The sequence below is a fragment of the Mus musculus genome, chromosome 8 (assembly GCF_000001635.26).
Source record: "Mus musculus strain C57BL/6J chromosome 8, GRCm38.p6 C57BL/6J".
In the NCBI taxonomy this organism is placed as follows: Eukaryota; Metazoa; Chordata; class Mammalia; order Rodentia; family Muridae; genus Mus; species Mus musculus.
The window spans coordinates 94497958-94516931 of NC_000074.6; the positions used below are offsets into that span (position 1 = coordinate 94497958).

At 47.9% G+C, this 18974-nt stretch overlaps 1 protein-coding gene, 1 long non-coding RNA gene and 1 other non-coding gene across 8 annotated transcripts in view; 2 read left to right on the plus strand and 1 right to left on the minus strand.

Moving 5' to 3' along the window:
- Nlrc5 (NLR family, CARD domain containing 5) overlaps window positions 1–18974 on the plus strand; it is a 92938-nt gene that overhangs the window by 63623 nt on the left and 10341 nt on the right. For all 6 annotated transcript variants that reach the window (XM_006531162.3, XM_006531165.3, XM_011248428.2 and 3 more), the window contains 14 exons: window positions 2422–2511; window positions 2661–2723; window positions 4262–4345; window positions 6424–6507; window positions 7149–7238; window positions 7505–7570; window positions 8539–8622; window positions 8710–8793; window positions 12487–12573; window positions 13258–13338; window positions 14295–14378; window positions 14597–14689; window positions 17644–17727; window positions 18266–18349. In XM_006531162.3, the coding sequence (XP_006531225.1) occupies window positions 2422–2511; window positions 2661–2723; window positions 4262–4345; window positions 6424–6507; window positions 7149–7238; window positions 7505–7570; window positions 8539–8622; window positions 8710–8793; window positions 12487–12573; window positions 13258–13338; window positions 14295–14378; window positions 14597–14689; window positions 17644–17727; window positions 18266–18349 (1158 nt within the window). The remainder of the gene's footprint in view (window positions 1–2421; window positions 2512–2660; window positions 2724–4261; window positions 4346–6423; window positions 6508–7148; window positions 7239–7504; window positions 7571–8538; window positions 8623–8709; window positions 8794–12486; window positions 12574–13257; window positions 13339–14294; window positions 14379–14596; window positions 14690–17643; window positions 17728–18265; window positions 18350–18974) is intronic.
- Window positions 958–15952, minus strand: Gm51584. Its single transcript, XR_003947587.1, has 3 exons — window positions 15938–15952; window positions 5283–5356; window positions 958–1569 (listed from the first exon to the last, which is right to left on the minus strand). It is a non-coding gene; the product is annotated as a predicted gene, 51584 (long non-coding RNA).
- On the plus strand, window positions 7089–7148 carry Mir7072 (microRNA 7072). The gene has a single exon (NR_106040.1). It is a non-coding gene; the product is annotated as a microRNA 7072 (primary transcript).

Genomic DNA, 18974 nt, shown 5'->3' on the forward strand with positions numbered 1-18974 from the left:
CCACCACTACATCAATTCATCTCACACATCTGAGACTCAGCTCATCCAACCCCACCCAAAGGCGTTGTCTCCTCTGGATCTGTTTTGTGTTCTAACGACAGGGTCCGTATGTCAGCTCTTGCTCCGGGTTGGGACTCAAATAGGCCATGTACTCAGAAGCTCATGAAGGATGGGAGGAGTTTGGGCAATAGTCAGTCATGCTTTTTGTTGCTTATGGAAAGGTCACCTACCACTACGAAGGACCCAAGCAGATGTAGGCCATGTATATGTCACATGCCATGCTTTTAAAGGTCACCCTCTAACTCTGTCAAAGGGGAGGAATTTAAGCAGCATCCGTCAAAGTATTTAAAACTCTGTTTTCTAATTTCAGTGCAGACTGGTTAGAATTTAAAAAGGATTTACTTTAAATATGCTTCTAGCAGAGGGGGGGTTGGGAAGAAACAGCCACAGCTGAGATGGAAAAATACAACAGGAAATTAAATCACAGCATTAATAGTGGCAGCAAGAGCTGCTCGGCTGAGCTCTGGACATGTACGAGGCTGCTTTCATTGCCTGTGGGCACTCGCTTCTTTTCTGATCCTCTGGGTGGTGGGGAGGGGAGCACGCAGATGTGAAGTGGTCGGAGATAGGACAGTCACCTAAACCACAGCTGTAAGTGGCCCAGCGTCAGCCGTGATGCTGCTTTTGTGTTTGGATCCTTGCGTAGTCTCACCTTGATTTCACTCACCCTCCATGCTGTTGACCAGGCACGGTCTGGGGTGCTATGGACATGGGAGTGAAAAGCAAACAACTAGGTCCTTGCCTTCTCCGTGCTTGCCTTGTGGTACAATGAGCCAAGCAAAAACCACAGTGATGTGGAATGATGCAGCCAGATGGCGTCAGGTGGAACCCAAGTCCCTGGGGAGGCTGAGGCAAGAGGATCTCCAGTTCTTGGTTAGCCAGGGCTACCAAGTGAAGTCCTGCCCCCAAAACAAAACAAAACAACAAACCCTAAGCAAAACAATTAATACATGAATGTAACCAATAGCAAGTTTCTTTTCACTGAGTTACGGTAAGTGGCTGGAGCTGAGACACAAGTGACAATAGGCATGATCAGAGAAGGCCTGGTGATTCCCGAAGGACAACAGGGAGAGTCTGTCTTTATAAGTTTGTGAAGGGCAGGGAACTACATCCCAGGCAGTGGGGACACCGTATTTGCAGCCTTGACAAGCCTTGATACACATGTGATCAGAGGCAGTGGCCGGCAGGAAGGAGCTAGGACACAAGACGGAGGGAGATGTCAGGGCTGGTCACGTAGGACCTGGTGTCCAGAGAGAGGATTGGGGTTTTCACTCTCAGGAATTTGGAAGTCGGTATGCATGAGTAATATGAATTTTCAAATGCTAAGATTGGCTGCTGAGTGGAGACTGAGGGGTAAGAGAAGCAATGGGAAGAGAGGAGCTGAGTCGCAGGCAAGATGCACCCATGGCCAGGTCTCCAAGGCCGGAGTTTGTAGCTGGTTACATTGTTGGGGTGTTGCTAGGATGTCTGTCTCTCTGTCTTCCTTTCACTTCCTGCTGCTCATGGTCTCTGGTAAGAATACAGGTGTTCAAACAGACTAGTAAGACTAGAGACTAGCCATATTGGTGAGTTCTAGCTTTAATGGAGAGACTCTGCCTTAATACTGTGGGAGAGAGAAAGATCAAGGAAGATTCTTAATAGCAACCTTAGGATGAGCTTCTCTCTCTCTCTCTCTCTCTCTCTCTCTCTCTCTCTCTCTTTCTTACACACACACACACACCTGCCTCAACACACAAGAACATTGCACACACATGAGAACATGCCCCATACACATGCAGGACTATCACATACAGAAAAGAAGATATCAATGTCAAGAGCCTGGAGATGCTCAGTGGCTAAGAGAGCTTCCTGCTCTTGCAGAGGACCTAAGTTTGGTTACCAGCACCCACATAAAATGGCTCACAACCACCTATCACTCCAGCTCCAGAGACCCAATGCCACCTTCTGGATTCTTTGGGTACCCTGCCCTCCAAACACACAGGCAGCATACACTCACACAGACATATACATACAAATAAATCTTTCTTAAAAATTTAAACCATGACAGCAATCGTAAGCATGCCAGTCAGGGTGCTGGCTGCAGCTAGTCCCATTTGCCCCATAAGGAGCACAAAACGTGGAGGTACTAAGACTTACACAAGGTCACATAGCTAGCAAACGAAACTGGGAGTCAGACCCAGCCAGCCTGCTCCTGCCCCGGCCCCTCTTTGCCTCTTTTGAGTCCTCTTGTCTTCCTTATTATCTTGCTGAAGTAGCAGCCAAGATATACTCCTCCTCCCCCCACCCCCCACCCCACCCCCACTCCAGCCTACCTGGTTCTCGCCCATTAACCCTGCTTGGCCCCACCCCTTCCCTTCTCAGGCTGAGACACACAGTCCTATCTTCAAGAAGCCCCTTCCTGCTGGCTGACATCTTCAACCTGTGCCCACGGGTTCGGAAGGTCACTCTCAGGTGGGCATTATGCTGGGAGCCCTAAGGTTAGTCTCAGAGGGTGGAGCCTGGTGTTTGGTGGGTGTCAGTGACCAGCTGTACCCAAGGTGAAGTCTGGGGGCACCCTGGGGCAATGGCCAATGGTGAGTGAGTGTTTATGGTCACTACAGGTCCCTATGTCATGCTGTTCTGCACTTTGACTCCAATGAGGAACAAGAGGGTGTGTGCTGTGGGTAAGTCCCCTGAACTGTCCTAGACATCCATAGGGATCAGGGACAAGCAGATCTGCCTCCTGGGGTCAGAGCAGTGTGCAGGTGCCACCTGCCAAATGTAAACTGGTTTCTCCAACAAGAAGGCTCAAAGGCCCAGAGAGGTCTAGGCTAAGCTCAGGGGCTAATGAGAGTCTCTGTCTAAATAGACTAGAATTTAGGGCTGGATCTACAAAGGGCTTTGCAACCTGCCCACACAATCCAGGTGTCCAGACACGGGGCCACCAGGGCCACCAAGGCCTGCGGCCTTGAGCAAGCTGCTTACCCTTTGGCTGTTGGCTTCCTTGGGTACAATAGGGAGCTATGGAACAGCAGAATATTGGCAAAGCTGCACAACCAATATGTAAGGCACCAGGCATGTACAGACATGAGTGACCCTGCCCTGCTGACCCTGGCAGTACTTTAAGGTGACAGAGACTGGGGCACTGGAGGGCAGGAGGGCAGCCTTTGAATGCAGAGGCACTAGTTCTCTGACGCATCCCTTTGGGTCATCACCTTCTTTGCTGGGAAATGACAGTTAGTGAATAACTAGTGCTTGTTGGGCACTGCAGTGTAATCAGAGAGCAGGCACTAAGGTTGGCCTGCTGACTGCTTCAAACCCAGAGGCAGGCACACTCTTTCTTTCTTTTTTTTAATTAGGTATTTATTTCATTTACATTTTTAATGCTATCCCAAAAGTCCCCCATCCACTCCCCCAAGGCACACTCTTTCTGCAAATCGTTAAGTAACAAATAATTAGGCCACCTGTGGTGGCGCATGCCTGTAATCCTAGTACTCAGGAGGCAGAGGCAGGAGGATCATGAGGGTTTTAGTTCAAGGCTAGCCCCAGCTACATAGAGAGTTAATGTCTTTAACAAACAAGAATCTTTTAAAGTTAAAGAGAGTAATAATGGTTTTTTAAAAAAAAATCAGCTGGCAATTTTATTAACTCTCTGACTTCAGAGCTTTTGGGGGTAGGCTCAGGCCTTTTTTGGCGGGGGTGGGGAGGACAGTGTTAAGATTGCTGACTAGCCAGGGCCCTTTCATTTAATTAATTATGAGATTTCATTGTAGGCCTTAAAAACAAGACAGGTCAACTGTCACTTTACATGTCACACTTCTCAGTCTGTGGTTTGTTTGTTTGTTTGTTTGTTTGTTTTTTAATTGGGGGTGGGGAGGGGCAGTGAATAAAAAGATCTAGAGGTCTTCTTCAACCTGTGTTGGAACCTCCTAGCCTTGATCTGGAGTTTCTGATCTGTAGATTTGGTGGGGGACCCAAGATTCACATTCCAAGTTCCCAAGTGATTTTTGATGTGACTGGCTAGGGTCCACACTAAGAATCACCCTTCCCAAAGGGAATACATAGATACCAAAAGGGGCCTGCAGGGAACAGGAGCTATGGGTGTTCCATGTTTTCAAACGTCCTCTGGAGCTCAGAGGCCACACCCGGGAAAAGCTGGGGTAGGAGTGGTTTGAGGATCTGAATGCTTCCTCTCCTTCTTGTCCCCAACCGGACCACGTAGCTTCCCGGGATGCAGCCTCAGCCAGGAGCATATGGAAACACTGTGCTGTGCACTGAGCAAGTGCAATGCCCTCAGCCAGCTTGAGTAAGTTGGGAAGGGGAGGGGAGGGGGAGGAGAGTGGAACACACCTGGATTGGGCTGCACAGGTGCAAGAACAGGAGAGTCCATATGAGCAGGCACTCTCATGTGCCCCACTGCAGCTCAGGATCAGTTATCAGGGACAGGTGGGATGCTGGGTTTCATCTCTAAGCCTCCCCATGTGTCTTCTCTTCTACCCTACTCCCTCTGTGGCCAAATTAGTTTCTTTTCTCATCACTGTGTGACCAAACACCTAATCAAAGCAACTTAAGGGAGGAAGGGAAGGGAAGGGAAGGGAAGGGAAGGGAAGGGAAGGGAAGGGAAGGGAAGGGAAGGGAAGGGAAGGAAAATGGAAGGGGAAGGGAAGGGAAATGGAAGGGAAATGGAAGGGACGGGAAGGGAAGGGAAGGGAAGGGAAGGGAAGGGAAGGGAAGGGAAGGGAAGGGAAGGGAAGGGAAGGGAAGGGAAGGGAAGGGAAGGGAAGGGAAGGGAAGGGAAGGGAAGGGAAGGGAAGGGAAGGGAAGGGACTTCAAGTTCCAAGCTAGCTTGGGTTCCATAGCAAGTTCAAGGCATCACGTAGTAAAACTCTATCCCAACTAAGACAAATTTAATGAAGATGTTGCCAGGAGGAGATGTGGCTGATATGAGCCGTGTGCTTTAAGAAAGATGAATGTTTTGTGGTAGAGGGAAACTTGTCTTGTTTTAAAGGTCATTTGAGAACTGGAGGTGTAGCTCAGTGGTCGAGCATAGTATGCTCTAGTATGTACGAAACCTGAGATTCAAACTCCAGGACCACAGAAGTCAAATGCAGGTCATCATATTAATCGGCCTTGTGAAACAAGGCACTCCTCTTTAAAAAGATCCACCAATTTCCCTCCCATATATGTGTGTATATGTATACGCACAATGCATACGTGTGCACCTCACACACATGGATACTCACAGAAGCCAGGAGGAAGAAGCTGTTGCATCTCCTAGGGATGGAGTTATGAGTGGTTGAACTGTCCTTTGTGTGTGCTGCAAAAGCAACAAGCACTGTTAACTGCCGAACCATCTCTCTAGCCTCTAGAAGGCAAAACAAAATCCTCCTGAAAATTCCAAAGAAATAAGTGTCGGAGGTATGGGGCCTGGGAGGTGGTGCAATGAGTTAAACGCACTGCTGCTCTTGCAGAGAACCCAGATTCTGTTTCTAGCACTCACACGGAACTCCAGTTCAGGGAGTCTGGCCCTTCTACAGACACTGGACATACACAGATATAAGCAAACACCCATACACATAACATAAAAATAGAATAAAAATATTTTTAAATGTTAGAAAGGTAAATGGGAAATTGTGGCTGAGCCCAGGGATGCTCTCAGGAGGGAAAGAAGGGGTGAAATTCAGGTGTAGTTTCTAAGGTCAAATTCCTAAATCACAGGAGGAAGTCTGTTAAGTCACTGTATCCTCCAAACATGTGTCCCTTTCCCGGATCATTGCGGATTCTAGCTGCCATCAGTGATGGGCAGGGGAAAGCTTGTTAGTTTTTCTCTAACTCCTAAAAGCCTGCTAAAGGAACCTGAGTCCTGTGAGTGTCGCAGATAGTGGAGGGGGTGATAAGCACACAGTAAGCACTGCTGGTGGGGGGAACTGCAGAGCTGTTGGTGATGCTGGTAGTAGTGAAACGATGATGGTGTGGTGGTGGGCGTGGTCACTCAGAATGATGAGGATGCCTCTGGTGGTGGGCGTGGTCACTCAGAATGATGAGGATGCCTCTGATGGTGGGCGTGGTCACTCAGTGTGATGAGGATGCCTCTGATGGTGGGCATGGTCACTCAGTATGATGAGGATGCCTCTGGTGGTGGGCATGGTCATTCAGTATGATGAGGATGCCTCTGGTGGTGGGTGTGGTCACTCAGTATGATGAGGATGCCTCTGGTGGTGGGCGTGGTCATTCAGTATGATGAGGATGCCTCTGGTGGTGGGGTGCTGTGGATGCCATGGTAATGACAAGCAGCAGTGACAGTCGATTTAGTGGCCACAGGGACCTCCAGGAGCAGGCAGAGCTATAGGTTGGTCCACCAATACTGTGTCTTACTTCTTACAGTCTCACAGACAATCTGCTGGGTGACATCGGGCTCAGGTGCCTTCTGGAGTGCCTGCCACAGCTGCCCATCTCTGGGTGGCTTGAGTAAGTGAGCATCCCCGAGACAGCCAGGGGATTCCCCACTTCAACCAGAGCATAGAGAGCATCTCAAGGGAACCTGAAGACAAGAGCCAGTGATGGGAAGGGTGGCTCTTACCTGGACCTGCTCCGACAACCTCCTGCCTCATCCCCACGTGCGACAGATCCTGTGTCAGACACTCAAGTTAGGACTTGTGGTAGAGTAGACTTGCCCCTCCACCATGTCCCCTCACCAAGCTAGCTCGAGACTGGGAGCAACATCCCATCCCTACCAAGTGATGCAGGGCTTCAGCAGCCAGCTCCTAGTTGACCCCATTCCTAAAACCCTCTAACTCCATCGACGGGGCACAAGTCTGGAAAGGATCTTTAACAAGGGAGGCTTCTCAGGAAGACATCTGCTCTCACTGCATCTCCTCACACAGTCTGTTGCTCTGGAGTTGCCTAAACATTAGGTTCCTCAGTGTCCCACCCCAGCCACAGGAACTGCAGGCTCGGTAAGGACAGCTTTTAAGGACTCAGGGACATATGCCTTCCCTGTACTCTCAGCTTCAATGTCAACATCTGGAGAATAGGTTCTTGGACATTGAAATGGGAGGGGAGACAAGAGGCAAGGCACCCTACTGAGCCTAGCTTCTCTTCTTCCCCAGCCTCAGTCACAACAATATCTCTCAGGAAGGGATCCTGTACCTGCTGGAGACTCTGCCTTCCTACCCTAATATCCAAGAGGTCTCTGTGAGGTAGGCTGCTAACCACTGACTAGTGGTGAGCTTTACAACTCCCACATTGCAGCTTTATATTGTGTGGTTTTGCGTCTATCCCTGATGGGGTGGCACCAGGGTGGAGAGGGCCAGGTATACAGAACCTTTTCCTCATAGAATGAGGGTGGCAAAGACCTGCCCTGTTCTCTGTGGTCTTAGTCCCGTCTCTTCTGTGTGGCCCTGCCCCCAATGCCCTGGGTGCCCAGAGTCCTAGCTTGATGCCTCCCTGCCCTTTTTTCTCACAGTCTGAGCTCTGAGCAGATCTTCCGAATGTGCTTCTCCAAAAAGGAAGGAGCCGGGACATCGCTGAGGTAATCCTGGGTGAACAGGAAAAGGCAGGGATTCTGATCTGTGAGGAACCCGTGGCTTCTTCACTGAGTCTTTCCTCAGATGGTCTGCTTCTGACATACAACCCAGGTTTGCTCTCCAGTTGAGCACTGCTGTCCTCATTCCATTCCCAACACCACACAAACTACACAGTACCATATTATACAATACATCCAGCACACACATGTACCAAACACACAAAATGTACATACCCTACACATACCATCCCACATATCACAAATACACTCTACAAACAAAATATATACTCCCTGCTTACATACTCCCATACACATACATGTAGAGTGTACACACACACACACACACACACACACACACACACACACAGCCTTTGCTCTCCGTCCACCAGCACACCCTGCCTGATGCTGCCTATGATGGAGTGTGCCTAGTATCCTCTTCTCTTGCTGTTTCTGAGAAGAGTCTCTCACCCTTTAAGGCCAGCTTATGTGGCAGCTCCTCATGGAGGCCTGTGAGGTGCCAGCAGCCCTGATACCAGAGTGAACCTCTTTGCGGGTCCTGCAGTCCCTTTTCAGGGACAATGACCTAGCTTATCTGTAGGCTGAGGACCACGGAGCCACAGCCAATGCCCAGCCGTTGCCCAAGCTCACCCTCCACATGAGGAGCCTGAACTATCCCGTTAGTCATAGAGTCAGGCTGACTCTGCCAAAGCTAGCTTTTCCTCCTCAGGGATAACCCAGCAGGTTGTGCTGGGGTCAATCAGTGGTTGCTTGTAGTGTATCATAAAGACTAAATGAAACGTGCAACAGGCAGGCACCGTGTACCTGGAGGTGGGCCCTGTGCCGGTGGAGTAATGAGCTCCTAAGACAAGAGCCAATACCTGTCAGGCCCCAACCTAAGCCTATGTCCTCTGGGAGACTGAGAGGAGAGGCCAGCATCCCAAGCATCCTCAGACCCTTTCTTCTTCTGCCCTTAGGCTATGTGAATGCAGCTTCAGCCCAGAACAAGTATCCAAATTGGCTTCCAGCCTGAGCCAGGCCCAACAGCTCACAGAGCTCTGGTGAGTGACAGGCCCAGCCCATGTGGATAATATAGGTGGGGCATCCTGCCTGCCTGAGCCATACCAATAACTAATCTCTGTCCTCAGGCTGACCAAGTGTCACTTGGACCTGCCACAGCTGACCATGCTCCTGAACCTGGTGAATCGGCCAACAGGGTTGCTGGGCCTCAGGTACCTGCCTGCACTTGGGAGGAGAGTGGGGTAGTAGAAGATGGGGCCCTCTCAGTCACTGCCTGGTCAGTTCCTGTGTTCAGAAGCCCAGTTCTCTTCCCTAAAGCCATGCAAGGCACAAGAAAACTGTCCATGAGGAGAGGGAGGCTGTGCTTTGGGGTTTAAAAGAAAATAAACCATGCTATGTGTAGAGCTCAGTGAGTAGAGTGAATGTCTACCATTTGTGAAGCTCTGGGGTTCATCCCTAACGCCACAGAAGAAATAATAATTAAAATCAATTAAAAACAATCAAAGAAAGTTCTGAAGGGTACCTAATGGAAGATAAAAATAACATTTAAGAACCAGCTTACATGTTCACCATAATGTAAAAGCATTCAGAATAAGAACATTCTAAAAAAGGAGAGAGAATAATCTTTCAAAATGCACATTCTATTTCCTGCGTTCGATAATTGCTCATTTTCTCCCATGTTTACTCCACATTTGTTTGGCTAAAGCACTTTAAAGTAAAATACAGACGACCTCATAGAAATATCACTTCTAAACATCTTACTGTGAATCCCATTAATGTAAAAGCTGGGAGGTGGCTCAGACAGTGAAATGCTTGCCTTGCCTCACAAAGACCTGAGTTCCAGCCCTAGAACTGAAAGGAAAAAAGAGGTATAATCCCAACGTTAAAGAGATGGAGATGAGGGTTTCCCTGGGGCTCCCTGGCCAGCCAGCCTTGCCTCCTTGGCAAGCCCCAGGCCTGTCTTTGAAAACAAGATGGGTGGTCCTGAGGGACAACATCTGAAGTTGTCCTCTGGCCTCTGGGTATGCTAGGCACAAGTGCACACACAATCACCCCCATACAAACAGGCACACACTGGTGATAAACCAACATGACCAAAGGCAACTTAAGAGAGTTTATTTGGCTTACAGTTCCAGAGGAATGAAAGTCCCTCACAGTGGGGACAGATGGCAGCAAGCAACAGATGTAGCAGCTCCAGGAACTAAGCTATCACAAGCACAAAGCAGAGAAAGTGGGCTGAAGCTATGAACTCCAAAGCCCACTTCCAGTGACATCCTCCAATAAGGCCATAACTCCTAAACCTTCCCAAAGAGTGACAGCTGGCGACCAAGTGTTCAAATGCCTGAACCTATGTAAGACACTTCTTATTTAAGTCACCACAACATAGGAACATAAACACACATTTACAAATAAAGAAATAGGGATTCTAGATCAGTCAGGACACCTGAGGAGTCTACGGCAACCCTTAGGGCCATGTGTTCTCTGGTTTAATATGAGATTCTCACATGGTAGTTAAGTGTAACCGTTGGCTGTGGAGTTCAGGTCCACAAAGGTTCCTGGGCATTCCTGACTCTGGGCTGTGACTACCCATCACAGTCAGGGCTGTGCCTCTTTACTTCCTTATGTGCCCTGGAGCTAACCACTGACTTTTCTAAACTTGGTCAAAAGGCTCCATGAGATAAGATAACAACTTTGTACCCCCAAATCTGGCCTTATGAGCACCACTGCACATCGCTGACTATAGCCCAAGGAAAGGCACGAGAGCTAATTGTTCTCATTTTTTAAGATTTAAGAAATAACATTTTTGTTTGTTTTTAAAGACAGGGTTTCTCCTTGGCTGGCTCTCCTGGAACTCATTCTGTAGACCAGACTGCCCTTGAAGTCAGAGATCTACCTGTTTCTACCTCCCAAGTGCTGGGATGAGAGTTGTTTGACACTCCCTGCCTGGCAGAAATAACATATCTTGTTTTTTTTGGGTTTGTTTTTTTTTTTTTTTTTTTTTTTTTGGTTTTTGTTTGTTTTTCCGAGACAGGGTTTCTCTGTGTAGCTCTGGCTGTCCTGGAATTCACTCTGTAGACCAGGCTGGCCTCGAACTCCGCCTGCCTCTGCCTCCTGAGTGCAGGGATTAAAGGCGTGCACCACCACTGCCTGGCATAACCTATCTTAAAATTATAATCAGTCACACGAGTACTTTCTTGAGCCTGAAATTCCTGCACTCAGGAAATAGAGAAGCAAGAGATCAAGAACAGCCTTGACTGCTTGACTACCTAGAATGTTAGAAACCAGCCTGGTCGACACGAGACCCTGTCTAGATAGACAAACAAACAAACCATCATAACACAGTTAAATGTACAGCTCAGCCATAGAAAAGACTTCCACCCCGTGTGCAACCAGTCTTCATCTTGCACAACTGAAGTTCTGTCTCCAATGAACAGCTCCTCATGTTCTGCTTACCCCAGCTTGGGGCATGAACTGTCTGTGAACCGGACTCCTTCCGTTACTTCCTATCAGTAGAATCACATTGTCCTGAGCCTTTTGTGACTGCCGTCATTCACGTGGCATGCCTTCAAGGTTCCCGCATGGTGTTGCAGACGTGAGAGCTTTCCACTTAGGCTGACGAGTAGCCCTGCATGTGGGTACCCCACAGTTTACTCATTCATCTCATGTGGACTTGGGACGCTTTCACCTCTCAGCCATGTGCTGTGAATGTGGGGGCACAAATAGGACTTCCTGTCCCTGCACTCAGCTCTTTCCTAGATTGCCCAAAGAACACCTTAAAACTTCCCACACCTAAAAGTAACATTTTCAAAGTTGGCAGAAAATCCAGACTAGCATAAAGGAAAACAATGTTTAAAAAAATAATAATGCAAGTGAGCCGTACAACAGAAATGTTTTAAATAACTAAATTCATTCGTGCATTTTGTACAAAGTTTAGAAAATGAGCCAGAAAGTGGAGGCGCACACCTTTAATCCCAGCAAGAAGCAGAGGCAGGCAGATCTCTGAGTTCAAGACCAGCCTGAACTACAGAGTGAGTTCCAGGACAGCCAGGGCCACACATAGAAACTCTGTCTGGAAAAAAAAACAAACAGAAAACATAAATGAAAGTTTACAAAATGTAGAAAACCAAAATCCAAGGCTGAAGAGATGGCTCTGTGATTAAGAGCACTGGCTGCTCTTCCAGAGAACTTGGGTTCAGTTCCTAACACCCACATGGCAGCTCACAACTATAACTGCAGTTCCTGACAACCTCACACAGACATTCATGTAAGCAAAACGCCAGTGCACATAAAATAAGAATAAATAAATCATTAAAAAAGAAAACCAAAATCAAAATCAAATCGCTCATGAAAATTCTCCCATCTAACCCACGTTGGCGATAGCCCACACATTTCCTCATATCTGACTCCACCTCTTTCTCTTTTTTTGTATTTTCCTTTTTTAAAATATAGCATTGGAGTTATAGTTTAGGTATGATTTGGTTTTCTAACCTTTACCACATAATTACTTGTGTTAGGTCTGAAAAATATTATTTCAAAACATATTCTTGGGCTGGGGAGACGACTCAGTGGGTAAAGCACCTGGCTTGCAAACACCGTGGCCTGAGTTCATATCTCCAGAACTGTATAAAACTGATTGCATAGTGTGCGTGTGCCTGTGTCAAACAATGTAGAAGACAAGGAGCTTCATGCACCCTCATATGTACTGTGGCATGCTCACAACATAGGGATACACATGTGTGCACATACACACACACACATATTCATTCATTCTCTCTCTCTCTCTCTCTCTCTCTCTCTCTCTCTCTCTCTCTCTCAAGGTCCTCCAGGCTCCTCCTGTCACCACTCCTTCCCTAGATATAATAAGCCAATGCTTACCCCAGGGGTTTTTGTCCCTTCCATGACAGGTTGGAAGAGCCCTGGGTGGACTCTGTCAGCTTACCAGCTCTAATGGAAGTCTGTGCCCAGGCCTCAGGATGTCTCACTGAGTTAAGGTGAGTCCAGAGAAGAGCCCCTGGTGATTCACCTTTCTATGACCATGGCAACCATCCCTTGCCCTCACACCCCTAGACACTGGTATCTTGTCCTTGCCTGGCTAGCAGAGACTGCTGAGCATGCCTGAAGAGCTATACACATTTGTAGAGTCTTGTGCAGTAGACAGGTCATAATGTCAAAGGAAAGTAACTTTGGGTTCAAGGTCCAGACAGGCATGCTAGGGGGGCAGAGGGGGTCTATGCTGATTACCTGAAAGTGACTCTTTGATACAATTAGCTTGCCCCATAGATTACAATGGTGGGGGTAACTGGGCACAAGGTTTTGGTTGGATAATATGTGATAACAGATCTCACCCTGGCCATGTCTGGCTCTTGGTATCACCTTCCTTTTTGTTTGTTTGTTTGTTAGTTATTGTTTTGTTTTGTTTTGTTTTTTTCGAGACAGGGTTTCTCTGTGTAGCCCTGGCTCTCCTGGAACTCACTCTGTAGACCAGGCTGGCCTCGAACTCAGAAATCCGCCTGCCTCTGCCTCCCGAGTGCTGGGATTAAAGGTGTGCGCCACCACACCTGGCACACCTCTTATTTTTGAAGTGTCATTGCCCTTGTTTAAAGCTGGAGGATCATGTGCCATGATCCAGGTCAAGGCAAGCTGTCACACATTTTGCCCATTTCTTCTTCCCTCAGCATCTCTGAGATCCAAAGGAAGTTGTGGCTCCAGCTGGAATTTCCTCACCAAGAAGGCAATTCTGATTCCATGGCTCTCAGGTAGGACCCAGCATCAGGAGTCTCCAGGGAGTGACTGGTGGCACTGCTTGGATCAGTATTTCTCATGCACCTGCTCAGCATCTTTTGTGCTCAGCATCTTTTGTGCTCAGCATCTTTTGATGTTTGGTCTTTCCACATGCTGGAAGCTCCTCTCCTCCTCTCCCCATCCCCCATTCCAACTCAATAGCTCCACCTCTCCCCAACAACTTTTTAAAAAAGATTTATTAATTTATTTTATGTATGTGAATACACTATAGCTGTCTTCAGATAGACCAGAAGAGGTCACCAGATCCCATTACTGGTGATTGTGAGCTACCATGTAATAGCTAGGAATTGAACTCAGGACCTCTGGAAGAGCAGCCAGTACTCTTAACCACTGAGGCATCTCTCCAGCCCAACTTTCAATTCTTCAAACATCACCTCAAACCTTCAAACTTGCCCTCTCTGACCTCAAACTCTTTGCACAGACTCTTCTTTCCACCAAGAATCTCTTCTCCTTGCCTGGTTTCTTCTTCTCTTGTCTGGTTATACTCTTTCAAGTCTCAGCTTAAATGCCCTATTTCAGCTGGGACTCCTGACAGTCAAGACTTGGCCAAGTCTCCCTACTTTCTACTTTCAACTCTCCTAGATGCCTGGATTTAGGACATTTCAATCCAAATGTCACATTTATGGACATTGAAATGTCAGCTTTTTTGAGCAGATACAGCTCAGCATGTATACATTCTAGGGAACAGAGCATGCCTGGTTCTCAGCCCCAGCTTACCTTCTTCATACAGTCAGTGATCTCCCTGGGTGTGCCCGCTGCCCACCTGGACCATTCTTCCCAGTGGGTCTTGTAACTGGGTAGTAAACTCAGACTTTCTTTAGCCAGCTTGTGTTTCCAATGCCATGAGCATAAAGCAGGGGCAGAACTTGCATCATGGACCAGGTACTGCAGCTACCCCCTCTGTTTTCAGGTTGGCTCACTGTGACCTGGAGACCGAGCACAGCCATCTTATGATACAGTTGGTGGAGACATATGCCAGACTGCAGCAGCTGAGGTTGGCACTGCCAATGCCAACAGTGGCTTCAAGTTCACTGGCTACCCTAGTGTCTTCTCGGGGCCACATTCTTACCTCCCTGGGGTGGGACTCATACTTGGGCCAAGGACCAGAGACTCAGGCACACCCAGGGAAGCTCTTAGAGGGACCTTCTGTCATGGTGACCCCTGAGGTGTGTTCAGCATACAGTCTTCTGGAATACTCTTGGCCCTTTTCAGCTTGTCTCAGGTTAGCTTCAATGACAATGATGGCACCAGCTCCAAGCTGCTGCAGAACATCCTGCTATCAAGCTGTGAGCTGAAGAGCTTCAGGTATGTGGACTTGCACTTTCACTGAGGCTCCCGACTTAGGGTTTCCATTGTTGGGAGGAGACACCATGACCTCAGCAGCTCTGATAAAGGACAACATTTAATTGGGGCTGGCTTATAGGTTCAGAGGTTCAGTCCTTTATAGTCATGGCAGGTAACATGGCAGCATGCAAGCAGATACGGTGCAGAAGGATCTAAGAGTTCTACATCCTGATCCTCAGGCAGCAGAAGGAGACTGTGTGCCACTTTAGGCAGAGCTTAAACATAGGAGACCTCAGGAGCCCACTCCCACAGTGACACATTCTCCAACAAGGCCACACCTACTCCAACAAAGTCACACCTCCTAATAGTGCAACTCCCTATGGGCCAAGCATTCAAACACGAGTGTGTCTATGGAAGCCAAACCTATTCAAATCACCATAGCCCCCTTGCCTGCCTGTTCCACCTGTTCCCTAGCTCCCAGCCCAGAGGATGCTGGTCCCACAACTGTGCTCAGGTCCCAGGTTCCTAGAGATGATGCAGGGGTCCTAAATGTGACCTTAGGAACACAGCCACACAACTAAAAATTTCCTCTCTCCACACTCTGTTCTGTTTTGTTTTCTTCTGGAATAGTTGCAAATAGAAAGTTGCTAAGCACTTAGAAGGCTGAGACAGGAGGATCTGAAGGTCAAGGGTAACCCAGCTGCATGGGAAGTTGGAGACCAGCATGGAAATCTTGTCTCAAACACACACACAAACACACACACACACACACACACAAATACACACACACACACACAAATACACACACACACCCCAAAACAAAACAAACAAAAAACTTATAGGGTTGAGAATTTATCCCAAATATCTCTGTTGACATTTTTATATTTTCACTTCTCCCTTCCCCCTCTTCTCCCCTCCCTTCCCCCTCCCTCTCTCCTCCTTTTCTCCTCCCCCTTTTTTCACTTTTAACCATTAGAGGTGGTTCAGTGAATCTCTCAAGAGTGAGGGTGTTATTTGCCATAATCTAAAGAAAGTGTGAACCTCAGGAATTTAAACATTGACTACCAGTTACTATCTTCTTTTCTTCTTTCTTAAAAAAAAATTAAAAGTGTGTGTGTGTGTGTGTGTGTGTGTGTGTGTAAATGAAAGAGAGATAGAGAAGGAAGAAGGGATGGGGAGGGAGAAAGATGGTATTTACAAGGTCAATGTTGGTAGTTTCTTCTGGCCTTCCAAATCAGATCGCCAAGTTCATACAGTAGGCACCTTTACCTGCTGAACAGTCGTACATTGTTTTGTTGTTGTTGTTGTTTTGAGACAGGGTCTCAGTAGCCAAGCTTGTCCTCAAACTATGTAGAGCTGGAGATGTCCTTGAACTCCTGTCTTGTTCTGCCTCCTGAGTGTCAGAATGACAGGCATGAGCATTCAGGGCTTTGCACAAGCTAGACAAGCACTGTACCAATTGAGACACACCCAGCCTTAAACACTACGCTCTCAGTCACAGCTTACCCTCCCAGCTTCTCGTCCCATTAGTAGTGTTCATTGCTAATTTTGCTTTACCCTGCATGTTCTGAACCCAGTGCAGAATAAAATGTGCATTCAATGTCAATTGTCTCTCAGTAGCATGTTTGACCGGAAGCACCCTCCAACCTCCTGTGTCTAGACACACTCTGGAATCTACAGGCAGGAATCTCCTTAAGTTTGCATCTGCCTAGCTTTAGAGTTTGCGTTTGTAATGGGAATATCAACCAGGCCATTGCGTATTCCTTCTGACCTTCTATCAAAGACACACAATGCTTGGGTCCCTTTGCTGCAGATGCTAACTGTGTCACCTGATAAAGGTGGTGTCTGCCAAGTTCCTTCGCTTGCAAAAGCACTCTTTCTCTTTAGGACTGACACACATCTTATAGGGAGATTGCTTCTGATTGTCAATATTCAGTTCTTCAGACTTTCACCCACACATTTTGGCATCCATTGGTAAATACTGCCTGAGTTAATTACCAGAGCAAAGACTGCAAAATGGAGCTTTTGTTTGGTTGAGTTGGCTTTGATTTTGAGGCAGGGTCTCAATATGTAACCCAGACTGGCCTTGAACTCTTCATCCTCTTGCCCTGGCCTTGACTGCTGGGATTACTAGAATGAACCACGATGCCCAAAGCAAATGGGGTTTTCTGATGATTGGTGCAACTGATTACATCCAGGAACTCTCAGCTGGTGAGATGGCTCTGTGGGTAAGGGGGCTTGCTGCCAAGCTTGAGGATCTGAGGTTAGCCCCCAGGAGCCACGTGGAGGAAGAAGAGAACTCCCCAAAGTTGTCCTCTGACCTCCATATACACACACCGTGACATGTGCTTATATATACACAGACACACCTATGTACTAAAATACATAAATAAAATCAGAATTTTCAAATAATAGAAAAACTTGGAACCCCTCCCACTCTGTTTTCCTTACTTTCCCTTAATATATTTTTATAGATAAATAAAAATTTTAAGTGGAAGGAAAGTATTTAAAAAAAAAAAAAGAAGAAAAGCTCTCATGAACTTGGGCAGAGTGTGATGGTGCGCACCTTTAATTTTAGCACTTGGAGGCAGAGGCAGGCTGATCTTTGTGAGTTAGAGGCCAGACTGCTCAACATAGCCAGTTCAAGACAGCCAGAGATACAAATGAGATAGCCTGTCTCTAAAAACAAACAACAAACAAACAAAACCCCTTTGGAGCTGTCAGACAGACTTGAGAACTATTGTAGTGTCAGCCAGTTATTAGCAGGGCATCCAACTGTGACTAAGGAGGGCTAGAAAGCCCTCAGCTTCTGCCTCCAGCTAGGTCCTTATTTAATTAGTCCAGGATGCAGCCATTCGTGATGCGGAGGACAGGCGTGCCCTAAGCACTGATTCCAAGAGCCACCTCCAGCCTCTGGCACTAATTTCAGACCTCCTGAGGCTCTTCCTGACCTGCCACTCTTTGGTTCCCAACAGGCTGACCTTCAGCCAAGTGAGCACAAAGAGCCTCACCCATCTGGCATTTGGTCTGGGACACTGCCACCATCTGGAAGAGCTGGAGTAAGTTGGGATGCCTGGCCAAGGGATGGCTGAGAGGACAGCTGAGCCTCTGGTCCGGTGCAGAGGCACTTGAATCTGTCCTTCCTGGCCAAGCCTAGCAGTCCACAGGTTGAATGCTGTGTCCCTTATCTTGACTTTACCCTTGACCCATGGAGTCAAAATGGCTGGATTTTTCCTTCCTCCCTCACTTGGTGGCTTGGAACTACACATCTGTCAAAATGGGACTTGACTCTGCCCCCAGTTGATGCCAGAAAGCACAAAGGGACAGAGGAATCGTTGTATGGTTGCATGTCCCAAGTCTTATCTGTAGCCTTCACCTGGCATCCTTCTTATCTGACCCAGCTGTGACTGCCACCCCTCTTGCAGGGACCATAGAGCTTAGCCCTTGGGGCCAGGGGTACTCCTGGGGTGGGGGCTAGGCAGAAAGCCTGGCCTATTATCTGTAATCACAATCAGCCTCTCCAGGGCCAAGGGACAGGTAGAGCAGTGTCTCTCCAGGGTACTTGCCTGAATGGAACCTTCTCCTTGGTCCCTACAGCTTCTCTAACAACAGTCTCCGTGAGGAGGACACAGAGCTACTGATGGGAGCCCTTCAGGGAACCTGCAGACTGAAGAAGCTGCAGTAAGTGAGGGGGAGGTAGTGAAGAGGAGGAGTGTATGTTAATGGGGGAGGAGTGGATGGGAGCACATGGAGAGGGGAGGGAGAGAAGATGTTCAGGGGGAGGAGATTGGGTGGAAGTTCATTGGAAGGAGGAGGAGAAGGGAGGTTCTTGTGTGCAAGGGACTAAAGAGGAAGATTCAGGGGAGGGAAGTAGTAGGAGGAAGGGAGGGGAAAGGAAAGGAGAAAGGAAAGGAAAGGAAAGGAAAGGAAAGGAAAGGAAAGGAAAGGAAAGGAAAGGAAAGGAAAGGAAAGGAAAGGGAAAAAGGAAATTAGAGGGAAAACAAGAAAAATAGGGCAGGGAAATAGTCTCTAGACTATAGGGAGGGAGGGAAGAGGGAGGAGGGAGGGAGGGAGGGAAGAGGGAGGAGGGAGGGAGGGAGGGAAGAGGGAGGAGGGAGGGAGGGAGGGAAGAGGAGGGAAGGAAGGGAGGTTCATACAGAGGGGTCTACAGAACATGGCTCAGAGCCCCTGCATCTCTGTCTCCCTCCCTCTGAATGCGCCTTTGAGTCTCTGGATCACACACACACACACACACACACACACACACACACACACACACACTTTCACTTCACTGCCTAGCTGAGTC